The sequence below is a fragment of the Pan troglodytes genome, chromosome 12, assembly GCF_028858775.2.
Source record: "Pan troglodytes isolate AG18354 chromosome 12, NHGRI_mPanTro3-v2.0_pri, whole genome shotgun sequence".
Lineage (NCBI taxonomy): Eukaryota > Metazoa > Chordata > Mammalia > Primates > Hominidae > Pan > Pan troglodytes.
In genome coordinates, this window is record NC_072410.2 from 27964959 (window position 1) to 27987915 (window position 22957).

General features: G+C 41.3%; 1 protein-coding gene across 2 annotated transcripts in view; it reads left to right on the forward strand.

Moving 5' to 3' along the window:
- The window catches only part of MRPS5 (mitochondrial ribosomal protein S5), a 35388-nt gene extending 13956 nt beyond the window's left edge, over window positions 1–21432 (forward strand). Inside the window, exons 5-12 of one of the 2 annotated variants that reach the window (XM_016948928.3) lie at window positions 538–771; window positions 2487–2521; window positions 4215–4305; window positions 7228–7274; window positions 8046–8103; window positions 8398–8460; window positions 18438–18574; window positions 21059–21432. In XM_016948928.3, the coding sequence (XP_016804417.1) occupies window positions 538–771; window positions 2487–2521; window positions 4215–4305; window positions 7228–7274; window positions 8046–8103; window positions 8398–8460; window positions 18438–18574; window positions 21059–21283 (890 nt within the window). In that variant the 3' untranslated portion in view covers window positions 21284–21432. The remainder of the gene's footprint in view (window positions 1–537; window positions 772–2486; window positions 2522–4214; window positions 4306–7227; window positions 7275–8045; window positions 8104–8397; window positions 8461–18437; window positions 18575–21058) is intronic. The other variant, XM_016948929.3, reaches the window with a different exon arrangement.
- The last annotated feature ends 1525 nt before the right edge of the window (window positions 21433–22957 follow it).

Consider the following 22957-nt stretch of genomic DNA (forward strand, 5'->3'; position numbering starts at 1 on the left):
ATTATGTATTAAATTGTTATTAATTTATATATAAATACCTAAAAAGAAATAGATATCTTCTTTTTTAAAAAAAAATTTAGATTATATCACATGGTACATGCTGTCTTACAGTTTACTTTTTTCACTCAATAATAGGTCTTGGAAATCATTCCACATCAGAACCTAGAGAGTTACCTTGTTCTTTTGATTTAGTGCAGAGTGTTTCCTATGCTGGAGACGCTGTGGTTCATTTAACCAGTCCATAATTGCTGGACATTTGTGTTAGTTGCATTTCTTGCCTTTGCAAATGATGTTTCAGTGGACGTCCTTGTCCAAGCATCCATATGCCTTGTACCTGTATGTGAGTGTTTCTCTAGGTAATACCATGAAGTATATTTAAATTTTTGATTGTGCCAAGTGACCTACCAAGTTAATAATGTTAGCTTAAGCTCCAGTGAACAGTGTGTCATCATTATCTGTACATGCATTGCCTGACATTTTAACACTTGAAAAATGAGTACTTTAAAAAAATTATTATTTATATTTTTAAACCTTCAGGGCGTTATGGTTTTCTATGGCCTGGACTGAATGTCCCTCTTATGAAAAATGGAGCAGTGCAGACCATTGCCCAAAGAAGCAAGGAAGAGCAGGAGAAGGTGGAGGCAGACATGATCCAGCAGAGAGAAGAGTGGGACCGAAAGAAGAAGATGAAGGTTAAACGGGAGCGAGGATGGAGTGGAAACTCATGGGGAGGCATCAGTCTTGGCCCCCCTGACCCTGGTCCCTGTGGAGGTAGCAAACTCCTGGTTTTGTTTGCCTTTGTGACAGAGAGTACTTGTAGTTTAGAATTTCCTTGAAATGGTGTTATTACTTGTCTGTTTATACTACCTTTTTCCAAAAAAGATTTGAACATCTTTGAAATAACATATCACATCAGTATCCCAACTGTATTTTGTGGAGTGCAGAAGTATTCCACTAACAGGATAGAAAGCACTGGGTTCCTGGTATTTATCATGTACCTTCTCAGATCCTTAAACGTGGGGATGTGCACTGTGGACCTACAGGAGCTGCCTATAGGATACACTGTTTCCAAAACACAGGTGGCCACAGGGGCACCTGTGGAGCAGCATGGCTTGGGAATGCTGTTTCTGTACTAGAAATCAGCAAAGCAGATAGTTGTCATGTTAACCCTATAAAAACACGAAGCAAAAATTGAAAATACTTAGGCCAAATTTGAAAACAAAGTTTCCCCCAGCCCTCTGTGAGTATGTAAAGCAGTAAAAATCATCCAAGAGACGTGTTCTTGTCAATGAGTGGGAGAAAAGGAAATAGGTAAGAGTTTCACTGCTTTCTTAAGAAGTTTGGCTTAAAGAGGAGGGAAGAGGTTGAAACTGGAGGGGAGAGATTCCAAAGAACATGCTTAGAACTGATCAAAATGCTTCAGTCAGGAGGATGAAGGTATGGAAGGGAGAGAACAAAATCCATGAACCAAGTCCCTAATGACAGCCCAGATCCAGAGTCTGGAGAAGTGGCTTCACTTGCTCACAGAAGGAAGGGCAGGGCACAGAATCAGGTGAGCCTGTGGGGTTGTAGTGGAAAGGTAGGTGGGGGTGTTGTGTGATGTGGCCGCAGTTGGTCTGTAAGGAAGAGGTGGAATCATCTGCGGAGAGTGAGATGGGGACATTGATGATTATGGCCTCCAGATTATTTCTTTATGAAAAGGTAGAGTATCTGAAACTGGCTTCAAATTATCCAATGTAGTGAGAGTTGAGCAGAGTTTAGAGGAAAGATTGGCTGTAAGTTGATGCGTGTTGAAGCTGACTAATGTATACATAAGCTTTCTGCTGTTCTATTTTTGTTTGATTGAAATTGTCTGTGATAAAAATATTTAAAAAATAAAAGAACGTAGGGAGTCTTTGAAATGGCTGCAGTGGTGAACTGAGAGAGACCTAACCGAAAGGACATAAAGGCCAGCTGGCAGCAGGGAGGACTTGACGGAATTGGGGTTCATGGATTTTTAGTGGGCCCTGTGTATGCATACTTTGACTTCTTTCCAGCAGCACCCAGCAGGTCAGGAGTGGCCAGAGAGCTGCTTGGATTCAGGCCTGGCTAGTGTGGTGGAGAGAGCAAAGGGTGAAGGGGTTGAGGGCATCACAAAGTTTCGTGGAAATGATGGACTGTGGTGTCTTGGCCTAGGGGGAGAGGCCGTGAGAGGGAGGGAAGCAGAAGGGAGAGCAGGGATCCAGGGTCTGGAGGGGCCAGGAGCTGATGAGAGATGGATGGGGAGGAGGGTGCAGGTGGGGAGATCAGTGACTGAGTTTATGAACTTACTGGTGGAGCAGTCTCTAGTGATGAGGGGTGACTGGGGCATGGCCTTGAGAGTGGGACCAAAAGATCTGAGATTCTTTCTCCCCGAAAGGTCTGTGATGGTGCCTGTGTTGAAAATGCTTTCATGTTAATTGTGTACACACATTTCATCTGTATCCCTGTTTCTTTTCTCCCTACAGAAACATATGAGGATTTTGATACCAGGATACTTGAGGTAGGCATGCAGAATTAAATACCTGGTTAAGCCTTTGGAGAGGTTGGGGTGGGTGGGGCAGGGACAGGGCAAGAGGAACTGTAAGGGAAGGCCTTGGATGCATGACTATTTCTGACACACAGCTGATCTGCGTAAGGAAAATTATGCAACTTTAATTTCAGTTACTTGATACTGGCTCTTCTGACTACTACCCTCTCTGTGGGGCGGGGAGCTACCACTGAGGTCTCATAAGGTGGTATTGTTAACTACAGGATTTGGAGATGAGGTTTAAATTATCTCCTTCCTAAAGTAGCATTGGGAATCTTATGTTTGAATTATAAACCAGCTGTATCTAGCAGTCTATGCAGGGATCTGGGATTGCAGGGAGCCCTGGGCAGGGTAGAAAGCTTAAGAGTTGTGGTGCCTGTCTGGTTCTTGATGGGGAAATGGTCTCTGGGTTGCTCACAGGCCCTTGAAACTAAAGTCTGTATCAGGTAAACTATAGTCACTTTGCGGAGCATTCTCTAAAATAGCCAACTTCCCTTTGAGCTGGCACTGAATGCTCAGTGTTAAATACCATGTGGAATAATCATTTATTGAGTTTGTGATTGAGCCTCTGAATATATGTATTGTTTCCTCAATATCAATTGCACTGTAGGATTTAAAATGTTTACACATATTATGTCTTTGGTATTCCCACTTACAGCTTTTAGAAGTTAATCTCTTTGAAGAATTCGTATATATGTGGGTGATTTTCTATAAGATCCACAGAGGTGGATTCAAGCTCCCTTTTAACCCGATTTTATGGGGAAGAGACAGCTATGCACCAGAGAGCCAGCTGCCACGTAAGCAGTTTAGTTAACAGTTTAATAGTTCCTGGCCTTTTTTTTTTTTTTTGAGGCGGAGTCTTGCTGTGTTGCCAGTCTGGAGTACGGTGGTATCGGCTCACTGCAAGCTCCACCTCCCGGGTTGACGCCATTCTCCTGCCTCAGCCTCCCGAGTAGCTGGGACTACAGGTGCCTGCCACCACACCCGGCTAATTTTTTGTATTTTTAGTTGAGACGGGGTTTCACCGTGTTAGCCAGGATGGTCTCGGATCTCCTGACCTCGTGATCCGTCTGCGTCGGCCTCCCGAAGTGCTGGGATTACAGGCATGAGCCACTGTGCCTGGCTGTTCCTGGCCTTTTAAATACACAGAAAAAAATACACAGAATAAGCAGGTATTTCCAAATATGTTAATCCTTAGTGTAGAGGCCAGTCCTGTGCTGGTTATGTCTATATACTGCATATCATAATTTCTGAGGTGTACATTTTCCTCACATTTTAACATCTCTGACATTGGGCTACATCTTATAATCAGTGATAAATTACATCAAAGTTTGATCAGCAACTTTTTTCTTTCTTGTAATACATTCATTAAGATAGGGTATATCGAGATGTATAATGTCAAATTCCTTTAAAGGTTTTCTCAGTTAAACCTCATAAGCCTGTGAAATGAAGAGAAAGTCTTATTTCTGTTTTCTTCCTGAAACAGTCCAGGAGGAGGTTTTGTTTGGAAAAAGGCTGTTACTTGTGCTCAGGAGTTGGAGGATGGTGTGCCTGTTCTCTGTGTGTGCCTGTTCACCGTGTATGCCTGCAAGGAAGGCGGCTCCCTCCAGTTCCCTCCTTCAGATTTTCTTAATGTGCAATATTTATGAGACATTTTGCCATTTAGGTAAGAAACGTTTTCACTATGACCGCGAAAGAGGGAAGAAAGAAATCGATCCGTGTCTTGGTGGCTGTGGGGAACGGAAAAGGAGCTGCAGGTGAATGGGGAGTGATGGCATCACAGTGGCGGTGGTGTGCAGGGAAAGGCGTGGCACGGGCCATGCTGTGGAGCCCATGGGCTCATGCTGCTGGCCGGACTTTTTCCATTGATTAAACCTTTTAGTGGTTTGGGTTCACAAAGCTTGTGGTAAGTCCATGACTTCCCTTAGAGAGAAAAGAGAGAATAGATTCTACTGTACTTGCCTTTTCCTCTGAGGAAAAGGAATATTATAAAAGGCTGAAGACATTATTTTATTATGTATAATAGTGGAAAATTAGGGAGAAAAACACTAAATGTTCAATAGGGCCATGGTTATAAAAACAGTGTAGCCATACACTGTAATATTCTGTATCCATTAAAGAATTATGGGAAATTAGTTTTAAAATAATGCTAAGTTAAAAAAAAAAACACAAAAACGTTATATAAGACCATGTAAAATCCTAGTTTTGTTTTTTTCTTTTTTAAAAGTATATTTATGTGCCAAGAAAAGACTGGAAAACTATACACTGTAAAGGTTAATAGTGTTTACTCCTATTAATAGGTTTGCTGATGATTTAAATTTTCTCCTATGTATAGTTACCATAGTGGACACCTGTTTTTGAAATGTATTCATGTCTATTGAAGGAAAAGAACACAGGAAAATGGCCTAGTTAGCCCATACTGACATTTAACAAAAGTAATACATATATATATAGTATGTGGCCAAAGGAAACCAGGCCTAACAGCTACTTTTGTAATTTTCCTAAATTTTATGTTCATATTATTATCATACATCTTTAAAAAATTTACATAAAGGGATCACATTATAGCCATAATTTTGCACCTTGATTTTCTTACATAGTATTATATTCAGAGATATTAATACTCAGATTAACATAAACATTCTCCTTGATTCGTTGTACTGGTTGCAAAGTGTTCCATTGTGCATGGATAATTTTTGTAACCTTTTCCCTACTGCTGAATATTTAAGTTGTTTCCAAATTTTTACTAATTATAAAAAACTGTACAGTTCGTTTATGTGTAATTTGTTTTACTTCTGCAAGTATATCAATAGGGGAAACTTCTTGCAGTAAAATTGCTGCCCCAAGGTTATATGTATTTTAAGTGCTGATAAATATTCCTAGATTGCCTCCCCACAAAAGGTTGCATCAATGTCTGTGTTCCTCTACACCATCTCACCCTTGCCAGCTTCGGGTTTCATCAGACCTTACTGATTGTCAGTATGATCTGCGAAACAAATCTCTCAGTTTTGATTTGCATTTTTTAAATTATGAGAGCTTGAACACCATTTTACATGTTTATTGGCTGTTGTTATTTCCTTTTTGAGATCTGTTTGTTATATGCTTTGCCCGTTTTTCTATTGGGTGGTTATTATTTTTCTTATTGAATTGTATAAGCTCTTTGTAAGTTAAGGACATTAGCCCTTTGTCAGTCAGATATTTTGACTTAGGTTTTAATTTTTTTCCACACAGAAGTTTTAAGCTCTGTGGCAAATTTATCAGTCTTATATCACTACAGGGTTATAAATATTAGTTATCACTTCGGGTTTGTGTCTTGCTTAGAAAGCCTCATTTGAAGATTGTAAATGTTAGTAAGTTTCCCCATATTTTCCTCTAGGACTTCCATGGTTTAATTTGTTTTGTTTAAACTAGGAATTGGCATTCACATCCTCTTTTGTCCCATGTCTCAGAGGTCCCTTGTATCTTATAGAGCAGTATTGTTTTATGTTATTTTCCCATGCATAATTTAAAAACAAAATACGTTGTTCAAAACAAAATACAGTGGCAGCAGATAATGGCAGTATCTCTGTAACTGCTGGTAAACTGTATTTCATAGTGAAGTGTTCATAAACTAAAGAGTCATTGATTTGGTTTCCTGGCTAATTAAAATCTGAATTCCATTTGAAGTTCCATTGAAATCATGGTTTTACTCTATAGCAGTGGATGTTTTTTCCCAACCTTTCTGATATTTTTTTCCTTCCTGAGACAGGGTCTTGCTCTGTCACCCGGGATGGAGTGTAGTTGCACCATCACGGCTTACTGCAGTCTCAACCTTCTGAGCTCAAGTGATCCTGCCACCTCAGCCTCTTGAGTAGCAAGGATTTCAGGCACCTACCACTATGCCTGGCTAATTTTTACATTTTTTGTAGAGATGGGGTCTCACTATGTTGCCCGGGCTTATCTTGAACTCGAGCTCAAGCAATCTGTCCATCTTGGCCTCCCAAAGTGCTGGGATTATAGGCGTGAGCCACTGCACCTGGCCCCTTTCTGATTATTTTAATCTATCTTTAAATGTTCAAAGTGATTAGCCTAATTCATTTAAAGCATATTTAGTTTTTTTTTAAATTGAGTGTATTTTATCTAGCTATTTTTAAAAGGCAGCATCTAACCTTGGATTTTATAAATACATCTAAATTTGTTATTTCCAGAATGCTTCAAAACAGATCTCTATAGCCTCGTGCTTTGTTATTGTTAGGTTTTTTTTTTTGTTTTGAGACAGGGTCTTGCTCTATCTGGAGTGCAGTGGCACAGTCATAGCTCACTGTACCCTCAAACTCCTAAACTCAAGTAATCCTCCCATCTCAGCCTCCTGAGTAGTTGGGACCACAGTCATGCACCAGCATGCCTGGCTAATTTTTAAAATTTTGTTCTTAATAGAGACAGAGTCTTGCTGTGTTGTTCAGGCTGGTCTCAAACTCCTGGGCTCAAGTGATCCTCCCACCTCAGGCTCCTAAAGTGCTGAGATTATGGATGTGAATCATTACACCCAGCCTGTTACTGGTTTTGTATAGCAAGTCTTTTGTGGGTGGTGGAAAGATGAAGTGCTATGAAATATTGTAGGAGCAGAAACTTGAAATGTGGCAAAAACCACATGGGCTAAATTTCTGTCTCTTTTCTTATTTTTGCTTTTTTGTTTAAAGGTTTTTCTATTGGGAAAGCTACTGATCGGATGGATGCTTTCAGGAAAGTATGTACATTTTTTTTCTTTGTTGACACTCAGTAAAAGATTAGTAAGTTATATGCCAGACACAGTGGAACAATAATAATTTGTCCCAGAACCATCCCATGAGGCTTGCTGTCAAGGGTTAATTCGCTCATAAAAATCAGTTTCAGAAGTACTTATATTCCTTTGCACCATTTTTTATCAGATTTGTAATTGTCTAGCCAAGTTATGAGACAATTGTGGAAGTTTGAACACTGACAGAATGTTTGAAGATACTAAGGAATTGTTACTTTTTTTTTTTTTTTGAGACATTGTCTCACTCTTGTCACCCAGGCTGGAGCGCAGTGGCACGATCTCGGCTCACTGCAACCTCCGCCTCCTGAATTCAAGTGATTCTCCTGCCTCCGCCTCCCAAGTAGCTGGGATTACAGGTGCCCACCACCACACCCGGCTAACTTTTGTATTTTTGGTAGAGATGGGGTTTCTCCATGTTGGTCAGACTGATCTCGAACTCCTGATCTCAAGTGATTGGCCTGCCTCGGCCTCCCAAAGTGCTGGGATTATAGATGTGAGCCACCATGCCTAGCCAGGAATTATTGTTAATTTTTTTAGGGGTGATAGTGATATTGTAGTTAAGAGTTTTAAAAAATAAGTCCTTATATTTTAGAAGTATATACTAACCTTTTTGTGTAAGTGAATTTTTGATAATGAAACATTTTTATTAAAAGTGTTTTTGGAATCCTTGAAAAGATGTAAATTTCAACAATAGAGTTAAGAAAAACATTTTCCTTTCAGGCAAAGAACAGAGCAGTTCACCATTTGCATTATATAGAACGATATGAAGACCATACAAGTGAGTGATAATCTATTTTTTTTTTAATTTGCAGGATTACATTTGTTAAAGTCTGTGTGACAATGTATCTCTATAGGTATCTTTGTGTTTCTCTCTTATTACATTCTTACAAATATATGAAGTGTGAAAACAAATCTAAGAAGGTTACTAAAATGAATGAAATCAGAGCTTACCATTTATCTTTGGTCAATATGTGCTGGCTGTTGAGGCTAGTATACATTGCTTTGTGATATTTACAAAGGCTTATTAAAGCCACATACCTAATCCTTTTGTGTTTATGTTTTTACCCTCCAGTATTCCATGATATTTCATTAAGATTTAAAAGGACGCATATCAAGATGAAGAAACAACCCAAAGGTAACTTTAAAACTCTTACCATTTGTTGATGATAAAGCAGAGAAATTATAACAGTTCTATCCTCTCCTCTATTTTTGTTCATCTTTAGTTGAACTCATCTTGGAAACACCAAAATGTAAAAGGCTTATGTTAGATTTAAGAACGATGAGGCTCTTGGAGAAATAAGAATAGTCAAGGCACACAGGCTTCTGTGAGCACAGGCCTGTTCCAGGAATAATTTACGGTGGGGAGAGCACATTGGAAACGGGAAATAGCACCTGAGTGAGTAGTAGGGTTTGGAGGAGTGGGAACATTAGTTCCTCGTAGGGAATTCATTGATGCATTTAGGTGTTTCAGTTCTGACTCAGGTCCAGGTGTTTAGTGCTCATCAAATTCTGATTGAATGCCTTCTGTGATCTGGGTGCTATGCTAAGCACTAGGGATGATGCAGAGATGGCCTTTCCTGTTTTGTGGACAAGCAGGCAGGCAGGCAGAGTTCAGGGTCATGGGCTAGGGCAGTCATGCCTAGTGGTCTCTGAGTGTAGGATTCTTGAACCTGCTGATTTGCATTTCACCTGTAGTTCTACAGTAAAAAATGATTTTATATAACTTTTGGTATATAAGTCTCAAAAAGTGTGAGTCAGAAGAGATGAAACATTATATTTAAAATTTCATATCAAAGCTTCTAATACAACGTTGCTAGAGCCATGGCTTGGAAATAAATCAGGAAAAAACCCTCAAATACAGAATCAGTTGTGTTAATGCACTAGAACTTGCCTTCTGCTTTAAAGCCATAATTAATCATTTAAATGCTGGATAAAAACCATGTGTTTTGTCATTAGAAAAGGTGTTGAGTGGACTTCAAGGTTTAGATCTGTGCTGTCCCATACAGCAGCCACTAGTCACTAGCGGGCCTGGCTATTGAGCACGTAATATGTGGCTATTGAGATGTGCTCTAATTATCAAATACACACCAGGATTCAAAGACCTAGTACAAAAAAAGAATATAAAATATCTCAAAAATATTATTGTATTGATTACATTTTAAATGATAATGTTTGGACATACTGGGTTAATAAAACACATCACTAAATAAACTTTTTAAAAAAACTTTTCAAAATGCATCTATGAGAACATTTGAAATTATATATATGGCTTCTGCTTACGGCTTGGATCATGTTTATGTTGGGCAGCATAGTTTAGACACATTTATATCTCAATGATGTTTGAATGACTGCTACAACTTTTTTTTTTTTAATTTTAAAAATAATTTTTGGCCGGGCACGGTGGCTCATGCCTGTAATACCAGCACTTTGAGAGGCTGAGGTGGTCGGATCACGAGGTCCGGAGATTGAGACCATCTTGGCTAACATGGTGAAACCCCGTCTCTACTAAAAATACAAAAAATTAGCTGGGCGCAGTGGCGGGCGCCTGTAGTCCCAGCTACTCGGGAGGCTGAGGCAGGAGAATGGGGTGAACCTGGGAGGTGGAACTTGCAGCGAGCCGAGATATCACCACTGCAGTCCAGCCTGGGTGAAAGAGCAAGACTAGTCTCAAAAAAAAAAAAAAAATAATAATAATAATTTTTATTTCTCTGGCAAGGTCCCCATATGTTTATGTATTATATTCATGTTTTCTTTCTTTCTTTCTTTTTAAATTATACTTTAAGTTCTAGGGTACATGTGCACATTGTGCAGGTTTGTTACATAGGTATCCATGTGTCACGCTGGTTTGCTGAACCCATTAACTCGTCATTTACATTAGGTATATCTCCTAATGCTATCCCTCCCCCACTGCCCCCAACCCACCACAGGCCCCAGTGTGTGATGTTCCCCACCCTGTGTCCAAGTGTTCTCATTGTTCAGTTCCCACCTATGAGTGAGAACATGTGGTGTTTGGTTTTCTGTCCTTGCGATAGTTTGCTCAGAATGATGGTTTCCAGCTTCATGTCCCTACAAAGGACATGAAACTCATCCTTTTTTATGGCTGCATAGTATTCCGTGGTATATATGTACCACATTTTCTTAATCCAGTCTATCATCGATGGACATTTGGGTTGATTCCAAGTCTTTGCTATTGTGAATAGTGCCGCAATAAACATGTGTGCATGTGTCTTTATAATAGCATGATTTATAATGCTTTGGGTATATACCCAGTAATGGGATGGCTGGGTCAAATGGTATTTCTAGTTCTAGATCCCTGAGGAATCGCCACACTGTCTTCCACAATGGTTGAACTAGTTTACAGCCCCACCAACAGTGTAAAAGCCTTCCTGTTTCTTTACATCCTCTCCAGCACCTGTTGTTTCCTGACTTTTTAATGATTGCCATTCTAACTGGTGTGAGATGGTATCTCATTGTGATTTTGATTTGCAAAACCAGTGATGATGAGCATTTTTTCATGTGTCTGTTGGCTGCATAAATGTCTTCTTTTGAAAAGTTTCTGTTCATATCCTTTGCCCACTTTTTGGTGGGGTAGTTTGATTTTTTCTTGTAAATTTGTTTGAGTTCTTTGTAGATTCTGGATATTAGCCTTTTGTCAGATGGGTAGATTATAAAAATTTTCTCCCATTCAGTAGGTTGCCTGTTCACTCTGATGGTAGTTTCTTTTGCCATGCAGAAGCTCTTTAGTTTAATTAGATCCCATTTGTCAATTTTGGCTTTTGTTGACATTGCTTTTGGTGTTTTAGTCATGAAGTCCTTGCCCATGCCTATGACCTGAATGGTATTGCCTTGGTTTTCTTCTAGGGTTTTTAGTCTAACATTTAAGTCTTTAATCCATCTTGAATTAATTTTTGTATAAGGTGTAAGGAAGGGATCCAGTTTCACTTTCTACATATGGCTAGCCAGTTTTCCCAGTACCATTTATTAAATAGGGAATCCTTTCCCCATTTCTTGTTTTTGTCAGGTTTGTCAAAGATCAGATGGTTGTAGATGTGTGGTGTTGTTTCTGAGGCCTCTGTTCGATTCCATTGGTCTACATCTCTGTTTTGGTACCAGTACCATGCTGTTTTGGTTACTGTAGCCTTGTAGTATAGTTTGAAGTCAGGTAGCATGATGCCTCCAGCTTTGTTCTTTTGGCTTAGGATTGTCTTGGCAATGCGGGCTCTTTTTTGGTTCCATATGCTCCATATGCACTTTAAAGTAGTGTTTTCCAATTCTGTGAAGAAAGTCATTGGTAGCTTGATGGGGAGTCATTGGTAGCTTGATGGGGATGCCCAAGGTAAATTACCTTGGGCAGCATGGCCATTTTCACGATACTGATTCTTCCTATCCATGAGCATGGAATGTTCTTCCATTTGTTTGTGTCCTCTTTTATTTCATTGAGCAGTGATTTGCAGTTCTCCTTGAAGAGGTCCTTCACATCTTTTGTAAGTTGGATTCCTAGGTATTTTATTCTCTTTGTAGCAATTGTCAATGGGAGTTCACTCATGATTTGGCTGTCTGTTGGTCTGTTATTGGTGTATAAGAATGCTTGTGATTTTTGCACATTGATTTTGTATCCTGAGACTTTGCTGAAGTTACTTATCAGCTTAAGGAGATTTTGGGCTGAGACAATGGGGTTTTCTAAATATACAATCATGTTATCTGCAAACAGGGACAATTTGACTTCCTCTTTTCCTAATTGAATACCCTTTCTTTCTTTCTCTTGCGTGGTTGCCCTGGCCAGAACTTCCAACAGTATGTTGAATAGGAGTGGTGAGAGAGGGCTTCCCTGTCTTGTGCCAGTTTTCAAAGGGAATGCTTCCAGTTTTTGCCCATTCAGTATGATATTGGCTGTGGGTTTGTCATAAATAGCTCTTATTATTTTGAGATGTGTTCCATCAATACCTAGTGTATTGAGAGTTTTTAGCATGAAGGGCTGTTGAATTTTGTTGAAGGCCTTTTCTGCATCTATTGAGATAATCATGTGGTTTTGACATTTGGTTCTGTTTATGTGATGGAGTATGTTTATTGATTTGCATATGTTGAACCAGCCTTGCATCCCAGGAATAAAGCTGGCTTGATCGTGGTGGATAAGCTTTTTGATGTGCTGCTGGATTCGGTTTGCCAGTATTTTATTGAGGATTTTTGCATCGATATTCATCAGGGATATTGGTCTAAAATTCTCTTTGTTTTTGGTTGTGTCTCTGCCAGGCTTTAGTATCAGGATGATGCTGGCCTCATAAAATGAGTTAGGGAGGATTCCCTCTTTTTCTATTGATTGGAATAGTTTCAGAAGGAATGGTACCAGCTCCTCTTTGTACCTCTGGTAGAATTTGGCTATGAATCTGTCTGGTCCTGGACTTTTTTTTGGTTGGTAGGCTATTAATTATTGCCTCAATTTCAGAGCCTGTTGTTGGTCTATTCAGCGATTCAACTTCTTCCTGGTTTAGTCTTGGGAGGGTGTATGTGTCGAGGAATTTATCCATTTCTTCTAGATTTTCTAGTTTATTTGTGTAGAGGTGTTTATAGTATTCTCTGATGGTAGTTTGTATTTCTGTGGGATTGGTGGTGATTTTTTATTGCATCTGTTTGATTCTTCTCTCTTCTTTATTAGTCTTCCTAGCAGTCTATCAATTTTGTTGATCTTTTCAAAAAATGAGCTGCTGGATTCATTGATTTTTTTGAAGGTTTTTTTTGTGTGTCTGTTTCCTTCAGTGCTGCTCTGATCTTAGTTATTTCTTGCCTTCTGCTAGCTTTTGAATTTGTTTGCTCTTCCTTCTCTAGTTCTTTTAATTATGATGTTAGGGTGTCGATTTTAGATCTTTCCTGCTTTCTCTTGTGGGCATTTAGTGCTATAAATTTCCCTCTACACACTGCTTTAAATGTGTCCCAGAGATTCTGGTACGTTGTGTCTTTGTTCTCATTGGTTTCAAAGAACATCTTTATTTCTGCCTTTATTTTGTTATTTACCCAGTAGTCATTCAGGAGCAGGTTGTTCAGTTTCCATGTAGTTGAGCGGTTTTGAGTGAGTTTCTTAATCCTGAGTTCTAGTTTGATTGCACTGTGGTCTGACAGACAGTTAGTTGTGATTTCTGTTCTCTTACATTTGCTGAGGAGTGCTTTACTTCCAACTACGTGGTCAACTTTGGAATAAGTGCGATGTGGTGCTGAGAAGAATGTATGTTCTGTTGATTTGGGGTGGAGAGTTCTGTAGATGTCTATTAGGTCTGCTTCCTGGATATCCTTGTTAACCTTTTGTGTCATTGATCTGTCTAATATGGACAGTGGGGTGTTAAAGTCTCCCATTATTATTGTGTGGGAGTCTAAGTCTCTTTGTAGGTCTCTAAGGACTTGCTTTATGAATCTGGGTGCTCCTGTATTGGATGCATATATATTTAGGATAATTAGCTCTTGTTGAATTGATGCCTTTACCATTATGTAATGGCCTTCTTTGTCTCTTTTGATCTTTGTTGGTTTAAAGTCTGTTTTATCAGAGACTAGGATTGTAACCTCTGCTGTTTTTTTGCTTTCCATTTGCTTGGTAGATCTTCCTCCATCCATTTATTTTGAGCCTATGTGTGTCTCTGCACGTGAGATGGGTCTCCTGAATACAGCACACTGGGTCTTGACTCTTCATCCAATTTGCCAATCTGTGTCTTTTAATTGGGGCATTTAGCCCATTTACATTTAAGGTTAATATTGTTATGTGTGAATTTGATCCAGTCATTATGATGTTAACTGGTTATTTTTCCCGTTAGTTGATGCAGTTTCTTCCTAGCATCGATGGTCTTTACAATTTGGCATGTTTTTGCAGTGGCTGGTACCGGTTGTTCCTTTCCATGTTGAGTGCTTCCTTCAGGAGTTCTTGTAAGGCAGGCCTGGTAGTGACAGAATCTCTCAGTATTTGCTTGTGTGTGAAGGATTTTATTTCTCCTTCACTTATGAAGCTTAGTTTGGCTGGATATGAAATTCTGGGTTGAAAATTCTTTTAAGAATGTTGAATATTGGCCCCCACTCTCTTCTGGCTTATAGAATTTCTGCTGAGAGATCCGCTGTTAGTCTGATAGGCTTCCCTTTGTGGGTAACCCGACCTTTCTCTCTGGCTGCCCTTGATATTTTTTCCTTCATTTCAACCTTGGTGAATCTGATAATTATGTGTCTTGGGGTTGCTCTTCTCAAGGAGTATTTTTGTGGTGTTCTCTGTATTTCCTGAATTTAAATGTTTGCCTGCCTTGCTAGGTTGGGGAAGTTCTCTTGGATGATATCCTGAAGAGTGTTTTCGAACTTGGTTCCATTCTCCCTGTCACTTCCAGGTACACCAATCAAATGTAGATTTGGTCTTTTCACATAGTCCCATATTTCTTGGAGGTTTTGTTCGTTTTTTTACTCTTTTTTCTCTAAACTTCTCTTTTTGCTTCATTTCATTAATTTGATCTTCAATCACTGATACCCTTTCTTCCACTTGATTGAATTGGCTACTGAAGCTTATGCATGCATCACGTAGTTCTCGTGCCATGGTTTTCAGCTCCATCAGGTCATTTAAAGTACTCTCTACACTGTTTATTCTAGTTAGCCATTTGTCTAATCTTTTTTCAAGATTTTTAGCTTCCTTGTGATGGGGTTTGAACATTCTCCTTTAACTTGGAGAAGTTTGTTATTACCGACCTTCTGAAGTCTACTTCTGCCAACTTGTCAAAGTCATTCTCCATCCAGCTTTGTTCTGTTGCTGGCGAGGAGCTGGGATCCTTTGGTGGAGAAGAGGCGCTCTGGTTTTTAGAATTTTCAGGTTTTCTGCTCTGGTTTCTCCCCATCTTTGTGGTTTTATCTACCTTTGGTCTTTGATGATGGTAACCTACAGATGGGGTTTTGGTGTGGATGTCCATTTTGTTGATGTTGATGCTATTCCTTTCTGTTTGTTAGTTTTCCTTCTAACAATCAGGTCCCTCAGCTGCAGGTCTGTTGGAGTTTGCAGGAGGTCCACTCCAGACCCTGTTTGCCTGGGTATCACCAGTAGAGGCTGCAGAGCAGCAAATATTGCAGAAGAGCAAATATTGCTGCCTGATCCTTCCTCTGGAATCTACGTCTCAGAGGGGCACCCGGCTGTATGAGGTGTCAGTCGGTCCCTAGTGGGAGGTGTCTCCCAGTTAGGCTACACGGGTGTCAGGGGCCCACTTGAGGAGGCAGTCTGTCCATTCTCAGAGCTCAAACACTGTGCTGGGAGAACCACTGCTCTCTTCAGAGCTGTCAGACAGGGACGTTTAAGTCTGCAGAAGTTTCTGCTGCCTTTTGTTCAGCTATGCCCTGTGCACAGAGGTGGAGTCTACAGAGGCAGGTGGGCCTCGTTGAGCTGTGGTGGGCTCCACCCAGTTTGAGCTTCCTGGCCACTTTGTTTACCTACTCAAGCCTCAGCAATGGCGGACACCCCTCCCCTAGCCAGGGCTGCTGCCTCACAGTTTGATCTCGGACTGCTGCGCTAGCAGTGAGCAAGGTTCCATGGGCGTGGGACCTGCTGAGCCGGGCGTGGGACCTGCTGAGCCAGGCCTGGGATATAATCTCCTGGTGTGCCGTTTGCTACCACCATTGGAAAGACACAGTATTTAGGTGGCAGTGTCCCGGTTTTCCTGGTACAGTCTGTCACAGCTTCCCTTGGCTAGGCAAGGGAAATCCCTGGACCACTTGTGCTTCCTGGGTGAGGCGATGCCCTGCCCTGCTCCATGGGCAGCACCCACTGTCCAACCAGTCCCAGTGAGATGAACCAGGTACCTCAGTTGGAAATGCAGAAATCACCTGTCTTGTGCGTCAGTCACACTGGGAGCTGCAGACTGGAGCTGTTACTATTCGGCCATCTTGGAACGGAATCCTATTCAAATGACTGCTGTAATTTTAATTTAATTGAAGAACCTACCTTTTAAAATCTTTCCTGTCTTCTAATCAAAGCTGTATTTTTCAGGTTTTTGTATGATCTAGACCATTACCTGTGTATTGGGGTTAATATTCTGATTTTGAAGCTAAAACAGTATATAATACTTTTAGACGTTTCCTGAATACATACACATTTATAGACATTTTGTACATACGTGTACAAATAGGCATTTCCTAAATGATGTGCCTATGTGTTACTAGTTCTGTAGGAGATAGAAAAGGTTTTACTCCAAAAAGGATGCCAGATGGCAGAACTGGATTAAGGAAAGGCACCAAAAGTATTTTTGCATCTTTGTGAATGTTGCAATCTTTAATGCACTGCCATGCAATATGAATCTCCCAAGAGAAATGGAGGGTGTGGTGTTCCCAAATGTATTTAACCGTGGAACACTTCTACTTCGGCTATAGAGCAGTATTCAGTTCCACACACAGCACTGCAAAACTTTGCCATATTTATTAAACAAGTGTTTTTTGACAGTCTGTGCCTGGAAGGTAGTCAAATCATTACCATCGGACTATGACCACTGTCACGTGGGTGTTGTGTATGTGTCACACAGTGGCCAGTGTTCATGCAGTGTCTGTGCTGGTCCAGGTACTGTGTATTACACATCTCAGTGCTCATCAGCAGCACTGCCAAGTAGGTGTTGTAGGGAGGGATCTTCTTGTCACAGTCATTCAGCGAGCAGTGGCAGGGTAGAGGCTGCCTCTCAGCTCCTTCCAGAATCTGCATGATACCCCCTTCCACGTGTACCTCTCTCTAGGTGTGTGCACACCAGTGCTCATCCAGACATGGGTGCATTATGTTCACGTGTCGGCGGCACCTGTTCTGTGTGTACATAACTCCACCTGGAAGAACAGAGGACCCCATTGTGACCTGTCTTTAGCTATCCCCTTAAGTTCTTGCATGCTCTGCCATAATTATGGAGGCCGCAGTTCATTGGCCCTTTCAAGTAGAAGGAATAGTTTTTGACCATAAAAAGTCAAACTAGAAAGCCAGTAATGTCCAACTTCCAGAGTAGATCTTCTGCCTTGGAGCAGAAGAGGTGTGTGCCGAGTTTTATGTCTGGCAAATAATGTTAGAGGCCAAACTTGGGCCCTGCAGCTCCCTCACTCCACCTGCATTTGCCAGGTACTGCTCCGGGCTCTGGGGACACCGCGGTAAACAATATCCTGGCCCTTATGGGAGCCATCTTCCACTCAGGGGAAGCATTGGATAAACAGGTTTCGTTGAGTGCCCTAATCAGGGTACTGTGTTAGAGTAGGAGGGAGGAAGGCAGAAGGAAGGATGCCACCTTGAATAGCATGGTCACAGAAGGCCTGTCTGAAGAGGAGCAATTTGAGTGGGACCTTGAAGGTGAGAAGGACCCAAGGGGGCAGAGCTGGGAGGACATTCCAGGCAGAGGGAATCCCAAGTGCAGTCCTTAAGGTGAGGAAGCCAGCAGGAGGTGGCGTGTCTCTAGATGAGGTCAGGGAGGTGGGCAGGACTCAGGCACAGAAGGCTTTGAATAGGCCATGGTGTTCTTTATATTAATCTCGAGAACAGTGGGAAGGAGGGATCTTTAAATGGGGAGCAACGTGTTTGGTTTGTGTTTTTAAAGCTCTCTGGAGAAGGAATTACAGGCAGAAAAGGGTAGGGCAAGTGGCTGGAGGGGAGACCCCCCAAGATTTAGAGGCCAGCAAGGAGGAGAGGACAGGCCAATAGCTAGGAGGAAATCCAGGAGAGGATGTGTTACCAAAACGAAAAGAGGAGCTTCTTCAGGAGGAGGAAGTGGACCCTCTGCTCAGGGCAACGGAACTATCAAGGAGGGTGAGAAGAGACGTGTCCCTCCATCCTTGGTTAAATGAGTCTGGGGTGCCAAGAATTTTCATGCATGTTTATTAATCTCAATAACAATCCTGTTTTTTTGCCCTCAAAATGTGTTGAAGATATTTGTAGATGTCATCTTCTTAATCCTTGTAGTATCCTGTTTGAGTAAGTGTCATCTTGGAAGTTAAGTAAGTTGTCAAGGGTCAGCTCACTAGGAAGTGGTGATACCAGAATATGAACCAGTTTCCCGAAGCCCAGAGCCTGAAGCCATGCGAAAGCCAGCAGGGTGACTCCTCCCGCTGCAGGCGAGTGGGCTGTGTTTCACCCGGTTTCTCCTTTTCTAGGTTACGGCCTCCGCTGCCACAGGGCCATCATCACCATCTGCCGGCTCATTGGCATCAAAGACATGTATGCCAAGGTCTCTGGGTCCATTAATATGCTCAGCCTCACCCAGGGCCTCTTCCGTGGGCTCTCCAGACAGGTAATCCTTTCCCGGGGTCTGAAACAGAAGTTCTAGTTTGTATTTCAGTTGTGTGTGTTGGGGCTACGATGCCCTGGGGCCTCCTGGAGATGCTTTCCTGGGGCCACCTGAGGAGTTGGGCATTCTTTGCTGTCTGTGACTGCATCAGTTTAGTTAAATCCACTGACAAGTTCATGAAAATTACCTTTTAAAAAGTACTTCATGGGTTTTTCGAAGCAGCATTTTTAAAGCCAATAATTACAATCTACATGTTATTATGAAAATAACACCTGCTTGTTCTAAAGCTCCAACAGTATAGAAAAGTAAAATCAAAAGAGAAAGTTCATTTCCTAATTTAGTCCTTTCAGTTGGGGCTAGGATGAAGCACCCAGGGCACCTCTGCACTCAGGGCAGGCACAGTCAGTTCCCTGTTACCTGTGTAGGTGGTTTGGACTGATGCCTGGGTTGGTAGGGAACTATGAACATTAACATATCAGGTTACTTTTCCTCATAGGTGGGAGCCCTGGGCCCGGCTCCCAATCACCCACCATGGAGGGCAGGGCTGTGACTGCACCGGGCCCCCATTCTTGGGCAGCTCCCCTACCTGCCCACGAGGGCTGGCCTGTCTCTTGAAAGGATGGGTAGACCTTAGCATAGGTGGATGAACAGAAAAGACAACCAGGTTCAATAGGCTCCATTTGCTGAACTCTGTTAGCTGAGGACTTTGGCAGGCTTCCTGACATTTCAGGAGTACAGTGGTGGGTTTTAGGTAAAGTGATCCATGGAGTAATTTTACATGTCTCTGTTTAAAGTAGGAAAATTAAAAGAAAAAGAAGGCTTTGGGTAAAAGCCTTCTGTTTTCTGAACAGCTTTTGTGTGTGTTACTGTCTAAAACACCCTTCAGAGCACTTGTAAATTGAAACATTAGAGGTTTAATTAAGATGTTGATTTTAGATAGGTTGTATTTATGATCCAGTAGACTTGTTCTGTTTTTGGTTTTTGGTTTGTTTTTGCTTTTTGAGACAGAGTCTCGCTCTGTCACCAAGGCTTGGAGTGCAGTGGCTCCATCTCAGCTCACTGCAACCTCCGCCTCACAGGTTCAAGCGATTCTCCTGCCTCAGCCTCCTGAGTAGCTGGGACTACAGGCACGTGCCACCATGCCCGGCTAATTTTTGTATTTTTAATAGAGATGGGGTTTCACCATGTTGGTCAGGCTGGTCTTGAACTCCTGACCTCGTGATCCACCCGCCTTGGCCTCCCAAAGTGCTGGGATTACAGGCGTGAGCCACCGCGCCCAGCCTAGACTTGTTCTTTTATGTGATATCTTTGTTTTCTTTTAGTCTTTTAAACCTTCTGATATAGTTACCATATGTCATCTCTCCTAAAATGCCATCAGCTATAAAAGGTTGCATTATTTAATATGTCACTCAAAAAGGAAAAGATGCCACCACTTTAGGTGATATGCCTTTGATTGAAAGATACACCAATATAAATTATTTTGTTTATGAAATGGCTCATCTGTTTTCTAATTTCACACATACTGCAAGGCATTAGATATATAATTAGAATAGTGCAAGGCAGCCATAAGGCCTGGGATCACGGGATTGACATAGCAGGTATGTCATTGTACCATGAATAACGTCTACTGAACTAATCTGCCTGCTTCCAGATCTCTGTGGCTTCCCTCTGCAGTGAATCCCCATGGCCCTGTTACCCAGCTCATGACCAGTCTTGCTTCTTAGTACCACCCCCAGTTATTTTGAACCAAATCTCAGACATTTTATTTCAACCCTAAATATTTTAGTATGTATCTTCGAAAAGATAAGGATTTTTAAAAATACCCTGTAATACTATTATCATACCTAAAAAGTTAACAGTAACTTGTATCATCAAATATCCAATCAATGTTCATACAAATGAGCAAATTCCATTTGTTAGATTAAAAAAAATTTTTTTTTTTTTACACAATGTGTTTGAATCAGGTTGCAGAACAGGTTAATGTATGTTTTTGCTATGCCTTTTAAATAGGTTCCCCTCCTCTTCCCCCACCCCCGCCCCGCTTATGATTTTTTGTTGAGGAAACCAGGTTGTTTGTTTTGTAGTGCTTCCTGGCCTGTTGCTGACTAAAATACCTGTAGGGTCCTTAATGTCTTATCTCCCCTATATTTACTGTAAATTGGTAGTTAGATCTAGGGGGTTGGTGAGATTCAAGTTCAGTGTTTGGCACAGCATGGTGCATAATCAGGAGGGTTTAGAAGGCAAGAGACCAGAGGCCAAGGCCCTTCCTCTGTCCAAGTTTGGGGTGGGCAGATGCAGCAGATGAGGCTGAAATGACTCCACCCATGACAGGTTATTAGAGTTTAGCCACAAAACACATTAACCCAAATCCACTGAAATGGCCTTTGAATACCCCCAGGCTGTACTGTTGTGGCCTGTGGAAGTTCCTGCTCTTTATGTTGCAAATGTACTTCAGACCTAACCTGTTCTGAATTTGGTCTTGCCTAGGAAACCCATCAACAGCTGGCTGATAAGAAGGGCCTCCATGTTGTGGAAATCCGGGAGGAATGTGGCCCTCTGCCCATTGTGGTTGCGTCCCCCCGGGGGGCCTTGAGGAAGGATCCAGAGCCAGAAGATGAGGTTCCAGACGTCAAACTGGACTGGGAAGACGTGAAGACTGCACAGGGAATGAAGCGCTCTGTGTGGTCTAATTTGAAGAGAGCCGCCACGTAACCTCTCTGGCCTTGTGCAGCCAGTTCCTGTGCTGCCCTGCACCTAGGAGAGACTCAGCCCCTCACAGCTTGGGCTGTTACCTTGCCTTTTGTTTGTTTTGAGGGAAGTATAATCTTTAAACTCTTTGGAAATAAATAATTATAGCTTTCGTTTGTTGAGCACATGTTATATGCCAATGTGATAGAACCTTTACATACATATCTCAGTTCAAGACTACTTTAAATATTCATCCAAAGTAACAAAAGTAAATGAATTAGGGAGACGGGGTTAATAATTTGACCCAATCAGTAATAATGTACACAATGATAATTGCTGTAGTAATTATAGCTAATATATATGAACTCATTCATCCAAAGTGAATGTGATTAACTTCATTTTACAGAGCAGTTAAGTAACTTGACTACCGTGAGGAACTTCCAAACCGTTTTCCACAGTGGAAATGGAAGTTGTAGGCTACTATTGGGAATGTTCAATGGTATATTAATTGTATACCATTGCAATTTTGACTTGTATTTCCCTGATGGCTGATGATGTTGAACATCTTTTCATGTGCTGATTGGCCATTTGTATATGTTTTTTGGAGAAATGTCTATTCAGAGCCTTTGCCCATTTAAAAAGTTATTTTTTATTGAGTTCCTTATAGTTTCTAGATATAAGCCCCCCTATCAGATACATGCTTTACAGAAGTTTTTACCCATTCTGTGGAATATATATATTTTTATTTCTTTGCATACTCTTTCTGCCCCACCCACATCCTCTTTCTGGGACACTGATGACCAAAATGTTAAATCTTTTACTATTGTCCCGTGAGTCCCTGAGGCGCTGTTTATTTTTTTTTCAGTCTGTTTTCTCTGTGTTGCTCAGTTTAGGTAATTTCTATTGTTTTATCTTCAGAATAACTGGTTATTTACTCTTTCCTTTCCATTCTGCTCTTGAACCATCCATGCAGTACTTTAACTTTGACTGTCATTGTATATTTCAGTTAAAATTTCCATTTGGTTTATTTTTTATGTCTTCTCTTTATTTGCTGAGGCTATTTGCTGAGACTGTTTTTTTTTTTTTTTCTTTAAATGGCTTCAAGAGTGTTTATAATTGCTCACTGAAGCATTTTTATGGTGGCTGCTTTAAAATCCTTGTCATCAGGTGGGTGTGGTGGCTCACACCTGTAACCCCAGCACTTTGTGAAGGTGAGGCAGGAGGATTGCATCAGCCCAGGAGTTTGAGATCAGCCTAGGCAACAAAGTGAGACCTCATCTCTACAAAAAGTAAAAGTAAATTTAAAAGTTAGACACACATGGTGGTGTACGCCTGTAGTCCCAGCTACATAGGAGGCTGAAGTGGGAGGATCATTTGATTGCAGGAGGTTGAGGCTGCAGTGAGCCTTGTTCATGCCACTCCAGCCTGGGTGGCAGAGTGAGACCTTGTCTCCAAAAAAAAAAAAAAATTATTGTCATAAAGTTTCAACATCTGTGTCATCTTAGTGTTGACATCCCTTGAGGTTTTTTCTCATTCAAGTGTACAGTGTCCTAGTTCTTGTTATGATGAGTGACTTTGGCTGTATCCTGGTCATCTTCACTGTTATGAAGCTCTGGGAGTTATTTAAATCTCTCAGCATGCTTCCTCTGACGGTGCTGGTATGGGATGGGGCACTGCCTCGTTACTGCCTGGTGAGGA